The sequence below is a fragment of the Eurypyga helias genome, unplaced genomic scaffold (assembly GCF_000690775.1).
Source record: "Eurypyga helias isolate BGI_N326 unplaced genomic scaffold, ASM69077v1 scaffold13855, whole genome shotgun sequence".
NCBI lineage: Eukaryota > Metazoa > Chordata > Aves > Eurypygiformes > Eurypygidae > Eurypyga > Eurypyga helias.
Window position 1 is genome coordinate 46561 of NW_010249597.1, and position 15923 is coordinate 62483.

Consider the following 15923-nt stretch of genomic DNA (forward strand, 5'->3'; position numbering starts at 1 on the left):
AGTAAAGAGATGTAAGCAGATAACACATGGATTCTTACGAAATGCTGTATCAACAATAGCAACATTCAACATCTTGCAATAGTTTCTTACATCTATTTATTAAAACATTGGGGTGTGAGAATTAGAGAAAATTGGCATAGTTCCACTGAGTTTAGTAAGAAGATAAGATGGTCATAAAAGCTCAGAATGTGGGCCCCCTGCTTTCAGCTTCTACTTGGTGACTGTCTGCTCATCGTTACTAAGTTTTGTTGGTATTTTTTGTTAAATAAAAATGCCAGATGGTAACTGTCCATTTTTATGCACTTTAGGCTTCAGAGGTTTTTCATTTTTTATTTGAAAGTAATTTCAGAAGCAGAAACCATATTATTCTATAACCGTTCTTTACTTTTCTGAGACTTAAAAATTGTTATTGTCTTTGGCTGTTAGAAATGTCCTAAAACAGGTGTGTTTCATGAGAGAGCTAAGAGAGCTTCTTAGACCGTGGGAATGATTTCTACTTGCAAACCTACAGTTCAGAACCGCAGTGGTACTGCCGTGCTCAAATACCTGCAGAGAGTCTCAACAGCAGCATTACTGCAAGACTGGACAGCTGTCTTAGTTCTTCTACAGTTTCTGTATTTTACTCTCCATTTTATGGACTGAATACATTATTAAGATTTTTTCTTCTTTTTTCTGATTTTATAATGCTTTTCCAGCATCTTCCTGGCCTTTGGCTCCAGGAGGATTTCTGCAGTGACCTCTGTTGTGCTCGGTACCCACCAGTCCTTTTAAACATACTAGAAAACACCTGAGGCTGACGCATCTATAAGGAATTGGGCCTTGCTTAACACCTTTTTAAAAAAAACAAAAGACCAAATTATTTTCTGAAAACATTTGACACTAAGAGGACAGATGAAAGATGCAGTGGGCATTTTGAGGTTCAGCACTACCCCAGTACAAGACGGACTAGTTTCCTACTTGTTCTTGAAAGATCAGACTGAAGTAGTTGGGGGCTGCATTGAGGCTGAGTTGCAGAATACAGAATGCAGTACTGGCCGTAATACAAAAAAACAAATCAAACAAAACCAACCAACCAAACAAACAAAAAAAAACCAAAACACAAACCCACAAAAAAACCAACAAACCAAAAACCACCCCACTTTCAAAGAGTGTTCATAGTACAATGAGAGAAGATTCTTTTTATTTTTCAGAAAAGGTGTTTCAGAATATATTAGCAACTGTGTACAAAAAGAAGCTCAACTTGTACATACGCTCCCCCACTTGAAGAAAACCTCAGTTTTGTTGACATGATAATAAGTATTTTCTTCATATCATGAAGGGTCAGAATTGCATCTTTTTCTGGCTTTCTTTCAGTATTTTACCATGGAATGACATATGCCACGTTTCAGCATCTCTTGCTGCACGGTTCACCTGACAAGGAGGCATTTTTTTTATTCGATTACTGAAAATTTTCACAGTCCATGTTTTCTACCTTCACATGCTTATAAATGATCTACATTCCATTATCATTGTGACTTTTTTTTTTAAGCTTCTTTTACAAAACTGGAGGGAAACGTGTACAAGTGTGTTTTCTGCTTTGCAATGAAAGTGTACATTTATCACTTAGGTACATGTAAGCCACTTCTGTGAATTGGGCCCTTGGAGTAAATGTGTTTTGATGTAATGGCCATCTGCTCATGAGTATCACATTTGCTCGTTTAAAAAATAGTTTGATAGAGATAACAACATAGTTTGGTAAGATTCTATTGTTTCACCAGGTAGCAATACAATAGCAAAGTTTTATATTTGCCATAAGCCAATAATCAGGCTGGGATGGAGGTCTCTGATTTTTAAAAGCGACAAACAAAAACTTCTCTCTAACACTTTTGGTTTCTGACTGCTGTTTTCAAAATAGTAAATGCAGGACCCAGATCAGATCATGACAGGAGGCAAAGTATATCCTAGCCATTTTAAGAAAACATCATGGTCTTGCTTCTCTTTTCACCTTGTAAAAATTAAAGCTGTTCTGCTCTCAGGTGGACGCAGTATAGCCAGCCACCAGGAGACCCTGGAACAGCTGACCTGACACACTTGTGCCATATAGGTCCCTTAGAGTCAGCTGCCAGTGACACAGGAGTGGCCCTTGAAGCTGTAGCTGAAGCCAGTTTGCCAGGGAAGGACAGCACTGATGAGATGGTCAAGCCAGTGGTTCCGAGTGCTGAGGTCTGAGTGGCGCGGGTCAGCTGCAACGTGTTGTGCGTGTGTAGTGCAGTAAATACAGCTCAGTGCCAGGCCATTTTTAAAGTTGATAAAAACTGGTTTAGTAGGCTCTTTTGTTTGATTTTGGTTTTGATATTACGGTATCTACTGTGGTCTTGGCACATATTTTACTGCTGAAGTCAAAGTTTATTCTTAGGTAGCACTGATATCAAACCGTAACCGGGACAGAGCATGTGGATTTATAGGTGGAGTGTGTGAATGATGGTGAGTTTGGTTTGTGGATGTATCTTCAAAACTTGTCATTATGGTTACTGCTTTTAGTACAGAAGACAGCAACGATGTAAAATGAGTGTGTTCGATAACTTTGTCTTGTTTTTCCCCCCTTGTCTCCCCTCCTGTATTTTAGCATATGTTCCTGAGGAGGAATTGAAAGCAGCAGAAATAGATGAAGACAGCGTGGAAGATGATGGGCTGTCTCTGGACATCCAGGAGAATGAGTATTTGTGCAATGAAGAAGCGGAGATCAAAGAGGCTCAAAGCTACCAGAACTCCCCAGTCAGCACTGCAACTAATCAGGATGCAGGCTATGGTTCGCCGTTTAGTGAAAACAGCGATCAGCTGGCCCATTTCAAAAGCACTTCCTCTAAAGAAGAGAAGGAGGATCCTCAGTGCACAGACAATGTTTCCTATCCACAGGACAGCTTGGCACAAATAAAAGCTGTGTATGCAAATTTGCTTTCAGAGACTTGCTGGTCCAGTTTAGCTTTGGACTTAAAGAAATCCAATCCAACCACCAGCAACAATGGAATCAGCCAGAATGAAAACACCACCAGTACTGACACCAATGCCAATGCCCAGAGTTCTAGTACTACCAGTACCAACACCAGTACCAGTACAACTACCAGTAGTACTAGTAACAGTAATAGTAACAGCGGTGGCTCAGGTTATGACTGGCACCAAGCTGCGTTAGCTAAAACTTTGCAGCAGACCTCATCGTATGGACTTCTCCCAGAGCCTAGTCTTTTCAGCACAGTACAGCTTTACCGGCAAAACAATAAACTTTATGGGTCTGTGTTCACCGGTGCTAGCAAGTTCCGATGCAAAGACTGCAGTGCAGCCTATGACACGCTGGTGGAGCTAACAGTGCACATGAACGAAACTGGACATTACCGTGATGACAACAGAGATAAAGAAGCTGATAAGACCAAACGGTGGTCAAAGCCTAGAAAACGATCGCTTATGGAAATGGAGGGCAAAGAGGATGCCCAAAAAGTGCTGAAGTGCATGTACTGTGGGCATTCTTTTGAGTCTTTGCAAGACCTCAGCGTCCATATGATAAAAACAAAGCATTACCAGAAAGTGCCTCTGAAGGAGCCAGTACCAGCCATCACTAAATTGGTCCCTTCTACCAAAAAGCGAGCACTTCAGGACTTAGCTTCACCTTGTTCACCCGAGCCAACGGGGATCACTGCAGAAGCTTCGCTGGGTGAGTCTGCAAAGGATCAGAAAACTGCCAACCCCTACGTGACTCCAAACAACCGCTATGGCTATCAGAATGGTGCTAGCTACACCTGGCAGTTTGAGGCACGCAAAGCCCAAATACTGAAGTGCATGGAATGTGGCAGTTCCCATGACACTTTGCAGCAGCTCACTGCTCACATGATGGTCACTGGTCATTTCCTGAAGGTGACCAATTCGGCTTCCAAAAAAGGCAAACAGCTAGTCCTGGACCCTGTGGTGGAGGAGAAGATACAGTCTATACCTCTTCCACCCACCACCCACACAAGGCTACCAGCCTCCAACATTAAAAAGCAGCCTGATTCCCCAGCGGGCTCCACAAACTCAGATGAAAAGAAAGACCTAGAGAAGGAAAAGGTGGTGGTCAGTGAAACAGAGAAAAAGATTAAAGAGGAGAACGAGGACTCTACAGAGAAATTTGAGCCAACAACGTTGTATCAGTACCTCAGAGAGGAGGACTTAGATGACAGTCCTAAAGGCGGAATAGACATACTGAAATCCTTGGAGAACACGGTGACAACAGCTATCAGCAAAGCTCAGAATGGAGCACCTTCCTGGGGAGGATATCCCAGTATTCATGCAGCTTACCAGCTCCCGGGAACAGTCAAGCCCCTTCAGCCCGCGGTGCAGAGCGTTCAAATGCAGCCGTCTTACGCGAGCAGTGTAAAATCGCTGTCGTCAGAACACAACGCGCTCATCCATTCCCCAGGCAGTCTCACACCCCCACCTCACAAGAGCAACGTGTCTGCTATGGAAGAACTCGTGGAGAAAGTTACAGGTAAAATCAACGTGAAGAAGGAAGAAAAGCCGTTAGAGAAAGAGAAGAGTTCTCCAGTCAAACCCATGTCTCCTGCTGCTAAAGAGAACAAGGACTTCCCAAAAGCAGAAGAAATAAATAACAAACAGCAGCAGAAGAAGAGCTCTGAAGCAGAAGTTCAGAAGGTCAAAAAGGATAGCCCAGCAGAAGCACATACGCCGAATGGTACAGAGCCACTTAAAACGAAGGTTGCAAATGGCTGTAACAATTTAGGAATCATCACAGATCATTCACCAGAGCCATCCTTCATTAATCCACTGAGTGCTTTACAGTCCATTATGAATACCCACTTAGGCAAAATTTCTAAACCGGTAAGCCCCTCTCTGGACCCTTTGGCCATGCTGTACAAAATTAGCAACAGCATGTTGGACAAACCCATTTACCCAACCACGCCGGTCAAGCAGGCCGATGCTATTGACCGGTATTACTATGAGAACAGCGATCAACCTATTGATTTAACCAAGTCCAAAACCAAACCTCTTGTTTCCAGTGTGGCCGACTCTGCCTCCTCCCCGCTAAGGGAGAGTGCCCTGCTGGATATTTCCGATATGGTGAAGAACCTCACAGGGCGTTTGACACCCAAGTCTTCAACGCCGTCTACCGTGTCAGAGAAGTCTGATGCTGACGGGAGCAGTTTTGAGGAAGCTCTGGATGAACTGTCGCCAGTACACAAGCGGAAGGGCCGACAGTCCAACTGGAACCCTCAGCATCTTCTGATCCTTCAAGCCCAGTTTGCTTCCAGCTTGAGGGAGACCCCAGAAGGCAAATACATTATGTCGGACCTAGGTCCACAAGAGCGGGTACACATCTCTAAGTTTACTGGTCTTTCCATGACCACAATTAGCCACTGGCTGGCCAATGTGAAGTATCAGTTAAGGAGGACAGGTGGAACTAAATTTTTAAAGAACTTGGACACAGGACATCCTGTTTTCTTTTGCAATGATTGTGCCTCTCAGTTCAGGACTGCTTCTACATACATAAGTCACTTAGAGACACACCTAGGGTTTAGTTTGAAGGATCTGTCAAAGTTACCACTTAATCAGATTCAAGAACAGCAGAATGTTTCAAAAGTCCTCGCAAACAAGACTTTGGGCTCACTTGGAATTGCCGAGGAGGACTTAGGCTCCACATTCCAGTGTAAGCTCTGTAACCGAACTTTTGCAAGCAAGCATGCAGTCAAACTGCACCTTAGTAAAACACATGGCAAGTCCCCAGAGGACCATCTGATCTATGTAACTGAGTTAGAAAAACAATAGCGTCCAGGTAAGCAGCCAGGTATGCAAGTGACCACAGGAACATTGCACTAAACTTCTTCATAGTACTGCACTAGGCCTGACCTGAGCCTCTGAAATCAGTCTTACTTTTGTTGCTGAACTGCCTATCTGGACCTTGGTTTTTCTTACACTTATTTTGTAGTTATATTTATATGCTCTTTGTCTGATCTGTGCATGGTTATTTTTTTGTTTCTGTTTTTATTTTTTGTGAGTCAAAGTCTGACCTTTATTTTCAACATCTGTCCTTGATGTTAAGCTATCTTTTGTAGAATATAGTGGGAGACACTATTGAGAGACATTAATTTAGCCGTAAAGAAAGACACAAAGAACAATGATAAAGAGACATCCTAAAATTACAAAGTTGCCATGACAATAAAGGTCACAGAACCTGGTAGTGTCAAGTTTTAACCCTCTGAGAACTGTAATAGCATTTCTGTGCCTTTCCCAGTGACTAAATAAGTAAATAAGGAAAAAGAAAACTAAACAAAAGGCTTAAAGGTGTTTCATTCAAATAAAAGCTGTGTCGGAAGCAGAACTTATTTTTTTTAAATGAATGAGCTTTTTTTTTTTTTTTAATGCAGAACTGGTTTGTGAAGAAATTGTGCATGCAGTCCTTGGAAGAAGGAGAGCTGTGTAGTACTCAAGGGGTTAGGAAGCCACAACTGTATAAGTTCAATAATTAAAAAAAAAAAAGTAAACCAAGTTGCCACTATGCCCAAACCCTCTGGATGCTGAGAATTGCCACTTTTTGGCAAAAAAAAAAAAAAAAAGTATGCAAGCTGTTATTTAAAACAAATGTAAAAATGCTCTTTCTTTCTTTTTTTTTTTTTTTTCCTGTAAAATACTGCAGTTTATAGTTATTTACAAATGTTAAGCTTTGGTACAAGCTGACCTTTCTAGTGTGCTGCATTGGTAAATGAAAACAAAAAATAATGGGGCAAATGTTGGATTCTGTTCCTTGTAAATTGCCAGCATCAGCTTAAAAAAAATACATGTTACATATCGTACCATTTTAAACTGTTCAACTTTCTTTGTACCTTCTGGCTGTATGCTTTCTCTTTTAACTTTTTATATTGTCATTTTATATTCGATTTCTGTGTATATAATGTAAAACCACACTTTTTGAATAAAATTTAGTTCCTGCAGCTTGATATAAATAGAGGAATTTTACTGGCACCTGCATCTTTCCAGATGCATGTACTTAAAGGAACTATCTGACAAAAAAAATAAATAAATAAAAATAAAGCAAGCAATGCACTATGAATTATACATTTTGATGTTTTATCATTAATATTGTACAGTACATTTTGGTTCACACAATTAAATCCACTGTTTTCTCAAGTGTAAAATAAACCCACATGCAGTTCTTGATTTACATGCATTGTCATGTCGTCATTATATTGCCTTTGAGGTGTTATTCCAGCAGTAAGAGGCAACGTTTATATAGTCAACCGGCAAAAATCTATTTGAAATCATCTCTCGTGATCTGGATGCTGACGTGTTTCATTCGAAGCCGTAACACTAAATAACCTCTTAAAAGAGATTGGCAGTAGGTTCGTGCCATGGAAGGTGTGGAATCCGTGGGGCGCCGTCAGTCGGTGGCGGACATTCTGCTCATCGCTGACGTACAGGAAGGGACGCAAAGGTGTCGGCCAGGTTAATTTTCCTGCGCTGTATGGCTGTACCCGTAGCTGTTTTCTGTGTGCAATTCAAAGACCGTCTCCTCCCTTCCTTCTCAAGCAAAACACCTTTCGATTTCAACAGTTACATAGTCAGAGGCTGCGGCTTCTGCCCCCGTGGCGTGTTGAATGCTGCGGTACTTGCCTTTCTGGCAGCGGTGAAGACCTCTGAGGCTTTGACACCGGTTTTTACTTACAGTACAAGAAGGCAGACTTGTGTTTCTCTGTACTTTTTAAATATTGCATTTTGAGGTAAGCGGAGTGCTATCATATCAGGTGTTTCCCTTAATCTTTATTTCTGTTCTGTTGAATGCGGATGTCATTTAGAATGTAAAAGAGAGCTGTCAGAGCCTTCACTACTCTATCTCCTGAGTGCTCTGACAGTTACAGTGTATGAAAGCCTGGGATCTGCTATCCATTACACTTTTTTGGAGGGGCTATTAAATATGAGGACCTAGAGGGGTTTGCTTTCACATGGTATTAGTGATACTGTTGTGTTAGACACACTTCTGTGTACGTATGTATATTTTTGTTCCTTCTTCTCAATTCTTCTGAAAGCAATTTAAATGTAAGACCTTTGCTTCCGAGTGCAGCGCAGCCCTGCGTTTCGTCGCCACTTCCCCCGAAATACCCAGGCGTCGCTCTGTTTTCTGCAGGAGCCTTGCAGGTCCAGGTCAGTTACATTTACATAGCATTTCTAAGTGGTGCAGGGAAGTGTCATGAGGGTTTTGTTTTTTTTTAAATGTCCCCTACTTTCTTCGCTGCTAACTACCTTTGTCCTTCAGGGGATCTAGCCATTTAGACATTTCAGTTCAATTACTGGATGATTATGTACTTTGGGCCCAAGGGGTGGCGAGGAAGAATAACAGTCAGGCCTACGGCTGTAATAGAGAGTCTTTAAATAATAACCCTTTGAAGTTTTGTTTACTTTACCACGGGCCTGCAAACATGTGATTATGGAATATGCTGTATTACATTGCAGTAGAGGGTGAAAAGGTTGAAAGGGGGAAATAATAGCTCTAAAGTGGGTTTGAATCTAATGTAAATCCATTAAAACTCATTTTGAAACACGGCATGTAAAGTGAGTTCTCAACACCAGGTGACTCCCTCGAGAGGTGTTTATGACATTGCTAAATCCGTTCAGTTCTGATAGCTTCAGAATTGGACAATCACTCATCATCTGTGCCAGTGTCTGAAGAAAGTCCATTTAGAATAAACCAGCAGCTTTACCTGGCGACTATGCTGATGTAACACTTTCTGAGACTGAAATATGAAGTAGATGAAAATTTGAGGGCTCTGATGTTTCACTTGCTTAACAAAATGAAGCACAGCAGCAGTAGGATCTTTATTCTTTGGATTTCTGCCACTTTTGTTTGGATATCTGATTTCCCAAAAATTTCCTTGTAAAAGAAAAATTGCACAGTTTTAAACCAAGTTATTCTTTTCCTCAAAATTCCTTTGCAGGTTTATTTCTTCTTCATTTCAATCAGATTTCAACAAAGGTAAGTTTATGCTCTTCTACTGGTAGCTACTAAAGCTACTACACGGAAAAGACCAGATAGCCTTTCAGGGCTGGTCTTGAAGAGGTGAGCTGTCAGAGCCTTAAAACCCTGTTGGTTTTTTTTTTCTGTCAGCCTGTGTACCTATTTCGCGACGTATTCAAAATCCACTGTATCTCGTTCTTTTCAGACATGTGTAAAGCTGCTTTTTTTCAGCATTACATTGCTGGTGTTTACGTGTTCGCTTGTATCTGTTCTCTGAGGGGAAGATCTTGGTTTGTCTGTTTCCTGCAGTTTGATTTCTGCTTCTGTGCACTTTTCTGCATGGCTGTTTTGAAGCTGATGCAAACCACTGCAAATTTGAGGGATCCGTGTACTGATGACATTAGTCCTGAATGAAGTGACGTGGGGTTTCTTTCTTTTTTAATAGCATTCGTTGGGATATTTACTAACGTTTTCTGCAATGTAGCTTTGTTACGGCTTTCTCTGGGTAGTTATGCTGGTGTAACGACACCAAACATAATCTGTCCTCATTGTGGAGGCCGCTAAAATGCAATCGCAATTAGGTATAAAGGCATAAAAATATACACATTATCTTGCAGTAGACTAATCAAGGCACAGTGCATCAGCTTCTGCCTTTGATTTCCAAAGCCATCTCAAATTCGCGCGTGTGATATTCAGTAAATAATGTGGCAGGGGTCCTGGTTAGGAGACCTCCAAGGAGAGGCCAGTTTCCATGTGGAGTGTTCTCACAGCTCTGTAGGTGTCGGTCTCCTGGCTGATTCAGTGCCGAGTTACTCTCCCAGCATGAAAGTCTCAGGAAGTGGGATTTCACCATCTGTTCTCAGAAATTTAAAGCAGGATCCTTTTCTGTCCATGTATGAGAATAGATTGCTAACCCCAATTTACTGGCCAGATACTAGTCTAGATAATATGATTATTCCCAATTTTCGCTTTCCCTGCAGTTCTCATTGAGTTTCTGCTCCTAATGTTTCATGTGGCTTTGCATAGTCTCTCTTCATTCCTGTGTATAGTCGCCTTCATCCTGCAGGTTAGGTGCAGTGAGGACATTTTGGAATGAAAGGTGGTATTCCAAGTGAAAGGTGATATCGTAGATAAGTGAAAATACCGATACCCCAAACTGGGTGTGTTGTAAAAAAGGCGAACTTTTTACAAGTCTGTTTAGGTGATGCAGGTATCATCTAAAGGTTGATTGAGTTTCTGCTCCTAAGGTTTCATGTGGCGTTACATAGACTCTCTCTCATAGATCACCTGAGGTTGGTATCATTTATGAAACATGCTTCGTGATCCAGCATCTTCACTAGTTTTGTTTTTTTAACTAGAGGTACAGCAAAACTGAGTTTAGAACAGATTAGCACTGAGAGATCAGAACTGCAAGCACCGATACGTCGCTCGTGGACCTGTTTGTTTTCAGACAACCTCTGTTAGAATAGGTGATGACTATAAAAGCTGTAGACCTTCCGGCTGAGAATGAGAAGCTCCAGTTACTCTGTTGTGACAATCACTTTTTTTTACACTCCTCTCTTCCCTCCTGTCTAGTGACCTGCTGAATTAGGGTCAGCATGCTCAAAATGTGCCTAGTAATTTTTTATGTGAATTACTGTAGTTGTTACCTCTACTTTTTTCCCCTCCCTGTGAAAAAGGCAAAGTTTAAATTTGATTAGCTATCTGGATAAACTTTTTAGTGTATAAAAGGTGAGGGAGGATTAATTGTTAAAATTGCTCATTCTTTTTAAAGAAGCATTTTATCTAACTAAATTGTTCAGGGCACAGTGGGTTGACCATCAGTACAGCATAATTCTGAACAAATTTAATATAGTGGCAGAGTACTGTACTTCTGTCCAGAGTGGTTGTGTCAGCGTTGTCTGAAGATGGAGGTTAAAGCCTGACAGGTTCCTGACCAGGCTTGTCAGATGTGAGACACCTGGGGCTAAATTCCACGTGGTCGCCTGAAGAAGGAGGGCCGGAGTGCCGGAGTCTGGTTGCCTGCAACCCATCTGCTCTTGTAGGAGTCCAGAGCCGATGCATTTGCTCAGGGCAACATATGTGATGAAATCTTAAGGCCTGATGGGACGCATTAGGCAAATACAGACCAACCCTCAGGGTCATGCAGGTGAAAGTCGTCTCTCTTGGTACGCATGACAACTTGTCCAAAGCCGACTCCTTACAGTATGTACGAGCCAAAGTTTGTGAGCTCATCTGTGAAGCACAAAGGTGTGTGTGTGGGGGTACCCATAATTTCTATCTGCACATGATGGTGGAATCCAGAAAGCAGCATGCTAAAAATCATGTAGTCAGAAATAGCTCCCAAAGCTCCTGACCAGCAGGTGGAGATCCAGCCAGTAGAACATGCTCTCAGGCACAGTTCCCTGCTCCCCAGGAGGTTTGTAATCAGAATAAGTAGTTGAGTTCAGTCCAACATAATCTGGGATGGAAGACCCAATAGCTGCGAGCAAGCAGTTTCTTTCATATAAGTTCAGAAGTGGACTGGTGGGTGCTAAATCAGTTTGGCAAAACACATTAACCTGCCAGCTGGCACTTCAGTTTCATTATATCATGCTGTGTACGCTCAGAATCCCTTCACGTCTTGACATTCCTTTCAGAGGGGTTTGGATACTGAAGACCACATAGTGCTGATGTCAAGTATCAGTCCTGCTGAATTACTTGAGATCATGGGGTTTTGTATTTTTGGCTGGCAGGATACATTGCTGTATCATGGAAACAGGCATCGTCTTCAGATGCAGACAGACAGATTGGGTCACGTGCCATTTGCCACCGTTTTGCAGCTGGTGGAGACCATTGCTATAAAATCCTGAAGACTGGCTCTGGAAGTGAAACACGGCTAGTGGAAAACAAGATTGTTGCTGCTTTCACCTTCCTCTCTTTCCCAGTAATGCACAGTATATTGGGCCATGTGAAGAAACTGGTTTAACCTGAGCATTTCTGAGTAGCAGTGTTCTGTAAAAACCCAACCTTCTTCAAGTCCTGGTTAGGCTTAGTTTATTGCTGCACGGTTCCGACGTGTAACGTCTGATTTGTTGACATGGAAGCACTGCTACAGGCTCAGTGTCAAGAACATCCTCTTCTCCCGACTCTTCCCATGGTCCCCGGCACAGCAAGGAGAACTGGAAGTGCGTCTCTGCAAGTCACCATCATTCTGCAAGGACTTTGAGAGCGGACTGGAAGAGAGAGGAACAGGATGGCAGGGGATTGATAAAGGGGTACAAAGTTTTATGTTTTCAGACGACCTCTTCAGCTTAACCCACTGTGCCTGGCAATGCAAGAAGTGGCTCTTCAAAACGCTGCCCTTTGTTTCAGGGTCTTGACATCTCATTGCTTAGTACTTACAAAGGTGAAGAAGTTGTGTAGTAGATCACTTGTGTTCATCCCGTGTTCCAAGGGATAGCTAGGCCCGTTGTAGGTAGGCTGTAGGATTCATTAATGGCTTTTCTCACTGGTATAAGTCACTCCCTAGGCATTTTCGTTCTGAACCTTTTTTTTTTTTTCAATTTAGACTAAAGTACTTTGGAAGCAATTTAAGCCAAACTGGAAAAAGCCACTTTTATTCTGTAATAAGAAAAACTGCCCAGGGCTTCTGTGGCAGGGAAACTGCCTAATGCTACCAGTGTAACTATAATGGTTTAACTGGAAAATTCTCACGGTAAACAAGCTTTAAGAAGTTTATTAATGTGCAAATGCTGTCTCTAAAAAACACTGCAGGCTCAGACACTGCCCACAATTGGTATATTACTTGGCAGTCCAAGGTCAAACACACTCAGCATGTTTGCAATGGGCATGCTGTATTAATAATTATATATAGTAGTATCCGAGTGTGTAGCATGATGATAAAATGTGGTTCAAGGATGCACTGTATAGCACATTTCTTTTCGCAGTCATGTGTGTCTTTATGTTCAAGGGAGAGTTGTATTCTTAGCTGCCTCTAAAGTGCAATCTTGCTAAAGTTTGTAGCATTAACTGTCTCTACTATTTCTCATCCCTACTTTTCTGTGGCGGGATAGTGTGAAAAATTAGATAGCTTTGCTCTAAAAAAGGCAGCAGGTCTAGACTTAACATTGCATGGTGATCCTCCGCCCCAGTTTTGGGGGTTGCTGAGTGTCACATTTCACATTTTTTAAGTGTGCTTTGACAATTGGGAGCCTGGAAAAGCGCAAAGAAGAAATAGGACTAAGGAACGACTAAGAACAGAGTCTAACGATCAGCAGCCATCGGAAGGGTAAAAGCAGCACAAAAAGGAATTGGAGCTTGGAGAGCCGCTGTAAGAAGGAAAAGCTGAGAAAGAGAAATGATAGGAGAATAATTGCCATTAGCAAGACCAGACAGCAGGGATTTTGAAAGCAAGGACTGAGGGGGGTGAAAAGGGAGAGGCTGGAAGGCCTGGGTGCCTGTTAGGAGAAAAAAAGGGGACCTAGCTAGGTAATGCTCAAAGGGGCTTGGAGGTAGGAGCATGCCTGAGTGATAGTTGGGAACCTCCCTGACCTCTTGCAAAACACATGGAACAAAGGTGAATTCAACAAGGTTTTGTAGTGGCCAGCTGAAGTATTCAATGTACAGGCTTCACAGGTTCGATCGCCTGTTCCAAAGCTGGAGTGTCAGGGAGAAAGAGGAAAGATGAGGAGGGAAGCTTGAGCAAAGAGTTTGAACGAAATGCGAGGGTGACAGCTCTTTTCCTGGTGTTGCATCAGGCGGGCAGAGGAGCAAAGAGGAAAGCTTTGCATGGGGGAAACTTAACGGCTGTTTAATTGCTGGTGGTTGGTTTCTTCCCCCACTTCAGGCTTTCTAAGAACGATATACAACTTCAAATGTGTATTGCAATAGCAGTCGGGACCCAGGGCCCCGAGTATGCTGGTTGCTGTAAAACCACGCAGTAACGGTAGTTGCCATCTCATTTAAGACAAGCCATAACTAGTGGGTGTGAAAACCATCAGGAACAGGGGAGGAGATGGTGCGATTTCACAGGCTCCGCATGTATATGAACTGAGCGCTTGCGAGTCATTTAATTTTTAAAGGCATTACAATAGACGTGTCTCAGTCTCTGCTGGCCATCCACCTAGCTGCTCTCCGTTGGCAACTCCACTGTTGATATCTGGGCATCATTTTAAGTGAGCACTTAAGGTTGAGTATCAAGGGAAGGTATTTATAGTTTCAGCAGAGTGGGTTGATAGCTATTCCAGCCCCAGTTGGGAATTGGGTTACATGACAGATCAGGCTGCCTTCCAATTTTATCCAATACTAGCGATAAGGGGAGGGGGGGAGGGAGGACAGCTGCAACTGTATAGTCCTTCTAGGGTTAAAGATCCTAATGCTTTAAAGAGAATGTCTAAAAGAAAATTTCTTTCTGAAATAATTTATGGAAATGCCGTGCTCCCTTTGAAGGTTCCATGTCACTGCATGGCACTACGCAATGTTCTCTTTCTTCACCTGTCAGGCAAGGACCACCTCGAAGAGTCTCACTGCTGATTACTAGTTAATTGTCATTAATAAGTGACAACTGACATTATGGGGGCTTAATGCAGAGAGAACAGAAAAGAGCCACAGATATTCTAATGAGCTGACTCCTACGTGCCCTCTATTGTTGTCGAAAATGAGGAGCTGTCGTCATTGTTCAGGAGATGGGCTTCAATTGCTCTGGAAAAATATTCTCTTTTAATTTCTTTATGCATAGATAATTCCTGGTGCACTCTCTCTCCCTCTCTCCGTCTGTCTCTCTTGCTCTTTCTTTCTCTCTCATACACACACACAGACACACAGACCTTTCTGTGAACAGAGTGAAAACTTCCACTGGTGATATACAATATGTGTTAAGACACAGTAAAGCTCTTTAAGTACTTCGATTTAGATACACACGCGTGCAAGCACATGGGGACACAAATATGCACAGAATAGCTACACATAAATGCAAACCACCAAGATGTTTATTTCATGTTAATACTCGGGAAAGGGTTGGGTACGGACAGCTTCACTAAGAAGAGGAACCAAAAGCGGATGGTCAAGGCTATGTATGTATGAAGTTAGGATAGGGGAAGTCCTGTTCCGTCCCTAGAGCGAGGGATTTGGAAACAATGAGCGCACACAGATTTCAGATACAGGTACCTAAAATTAGGTCCTTGCTCTTAATTTAAATAGTAGCTTAATGACTTCATGACTTTCAAAGCTGTCAAGCAGGCAGGAGCTCCCTGGGAGGCAGTGGTGGCTGTGGATGCCCGACGCTGCCTGCCAAAAGTCGAACCCGTCCTCGCAGACTGTCTGAAAACCTCACAGCCAGCAGAGGGCCTGGGTCTGGGGGAGGTGGGCGCAGGAGGCACCAAACTCCTGCGCTTCCTGGCAGCCTTGGAAATCCAGGGGTTCTGCCCATGCCAGACGAGTGATCAGTCTGGGATAAGCTGACTTCTGTGCAATGCCAGGTGAAATATATACATACGTATCACAGAATGGTTTGGGTTGGAAGGGACCTTAAAGACCATCTAGTTCCACCCCCCCTGCCATGGGCAGGGACACCTTCCACTAGACCAGGTTGCTCAAAGCCTCATCCCGCCTGGCCTTGAACACTTCCAGGGATGGGGCATCCACAGCTTCTCTGGGCAACCTGTTCCACTGCCTCACCACCCTCTCCAGGAAGAATTTCTTCCTGATATCTAATCTAAACCTCCCCACTTTCAATTTAAACCCATTACCCCTTGTCCTGTCACTACAGGCCCTTGTAAAAAGTCCCCTTCCAGAGACTCTCTTACTTCACAGGTTTGGGATAAGCAGGTTGCTGAGGTTGCTGCTGTCAACCACCACCCAGAACCTCTCCAAAACTCAGGAAATTACCTAGGAATCTTGAGGTAAAAGTTTAGGTGAAACAAAACAAAGCCAGAGGTGGTGTTGTGATGCCACCAGCTTCTCCTAGCATATC

At 42.8% G+C, this 15923-nt stretch overlaps 1 protein-coding gene across 1 annotated transcript; it reads left to right on the plus strand.

The window, feature by feature from the left end:
• Positions 1-2015: 2015 nt before the first annotated feature.
• TSHZ1 (teashirt zinc finger homeobox 1) lies at positions 2016-6523 on the plus strand (the record flags this gene model as incomplete). Its single annotated transcript, XM_010151421.1, has 3 exons — positions 2016-2194; positions 2606-3058; positions 3161-6523. Coding segments are annotated over 3 exons (3262 nt in total), but the record flags the coding sequence as incomplete, so codon positions are not given.
• Positions 6524-15923: the final 9400 nt, after the last annotated feature.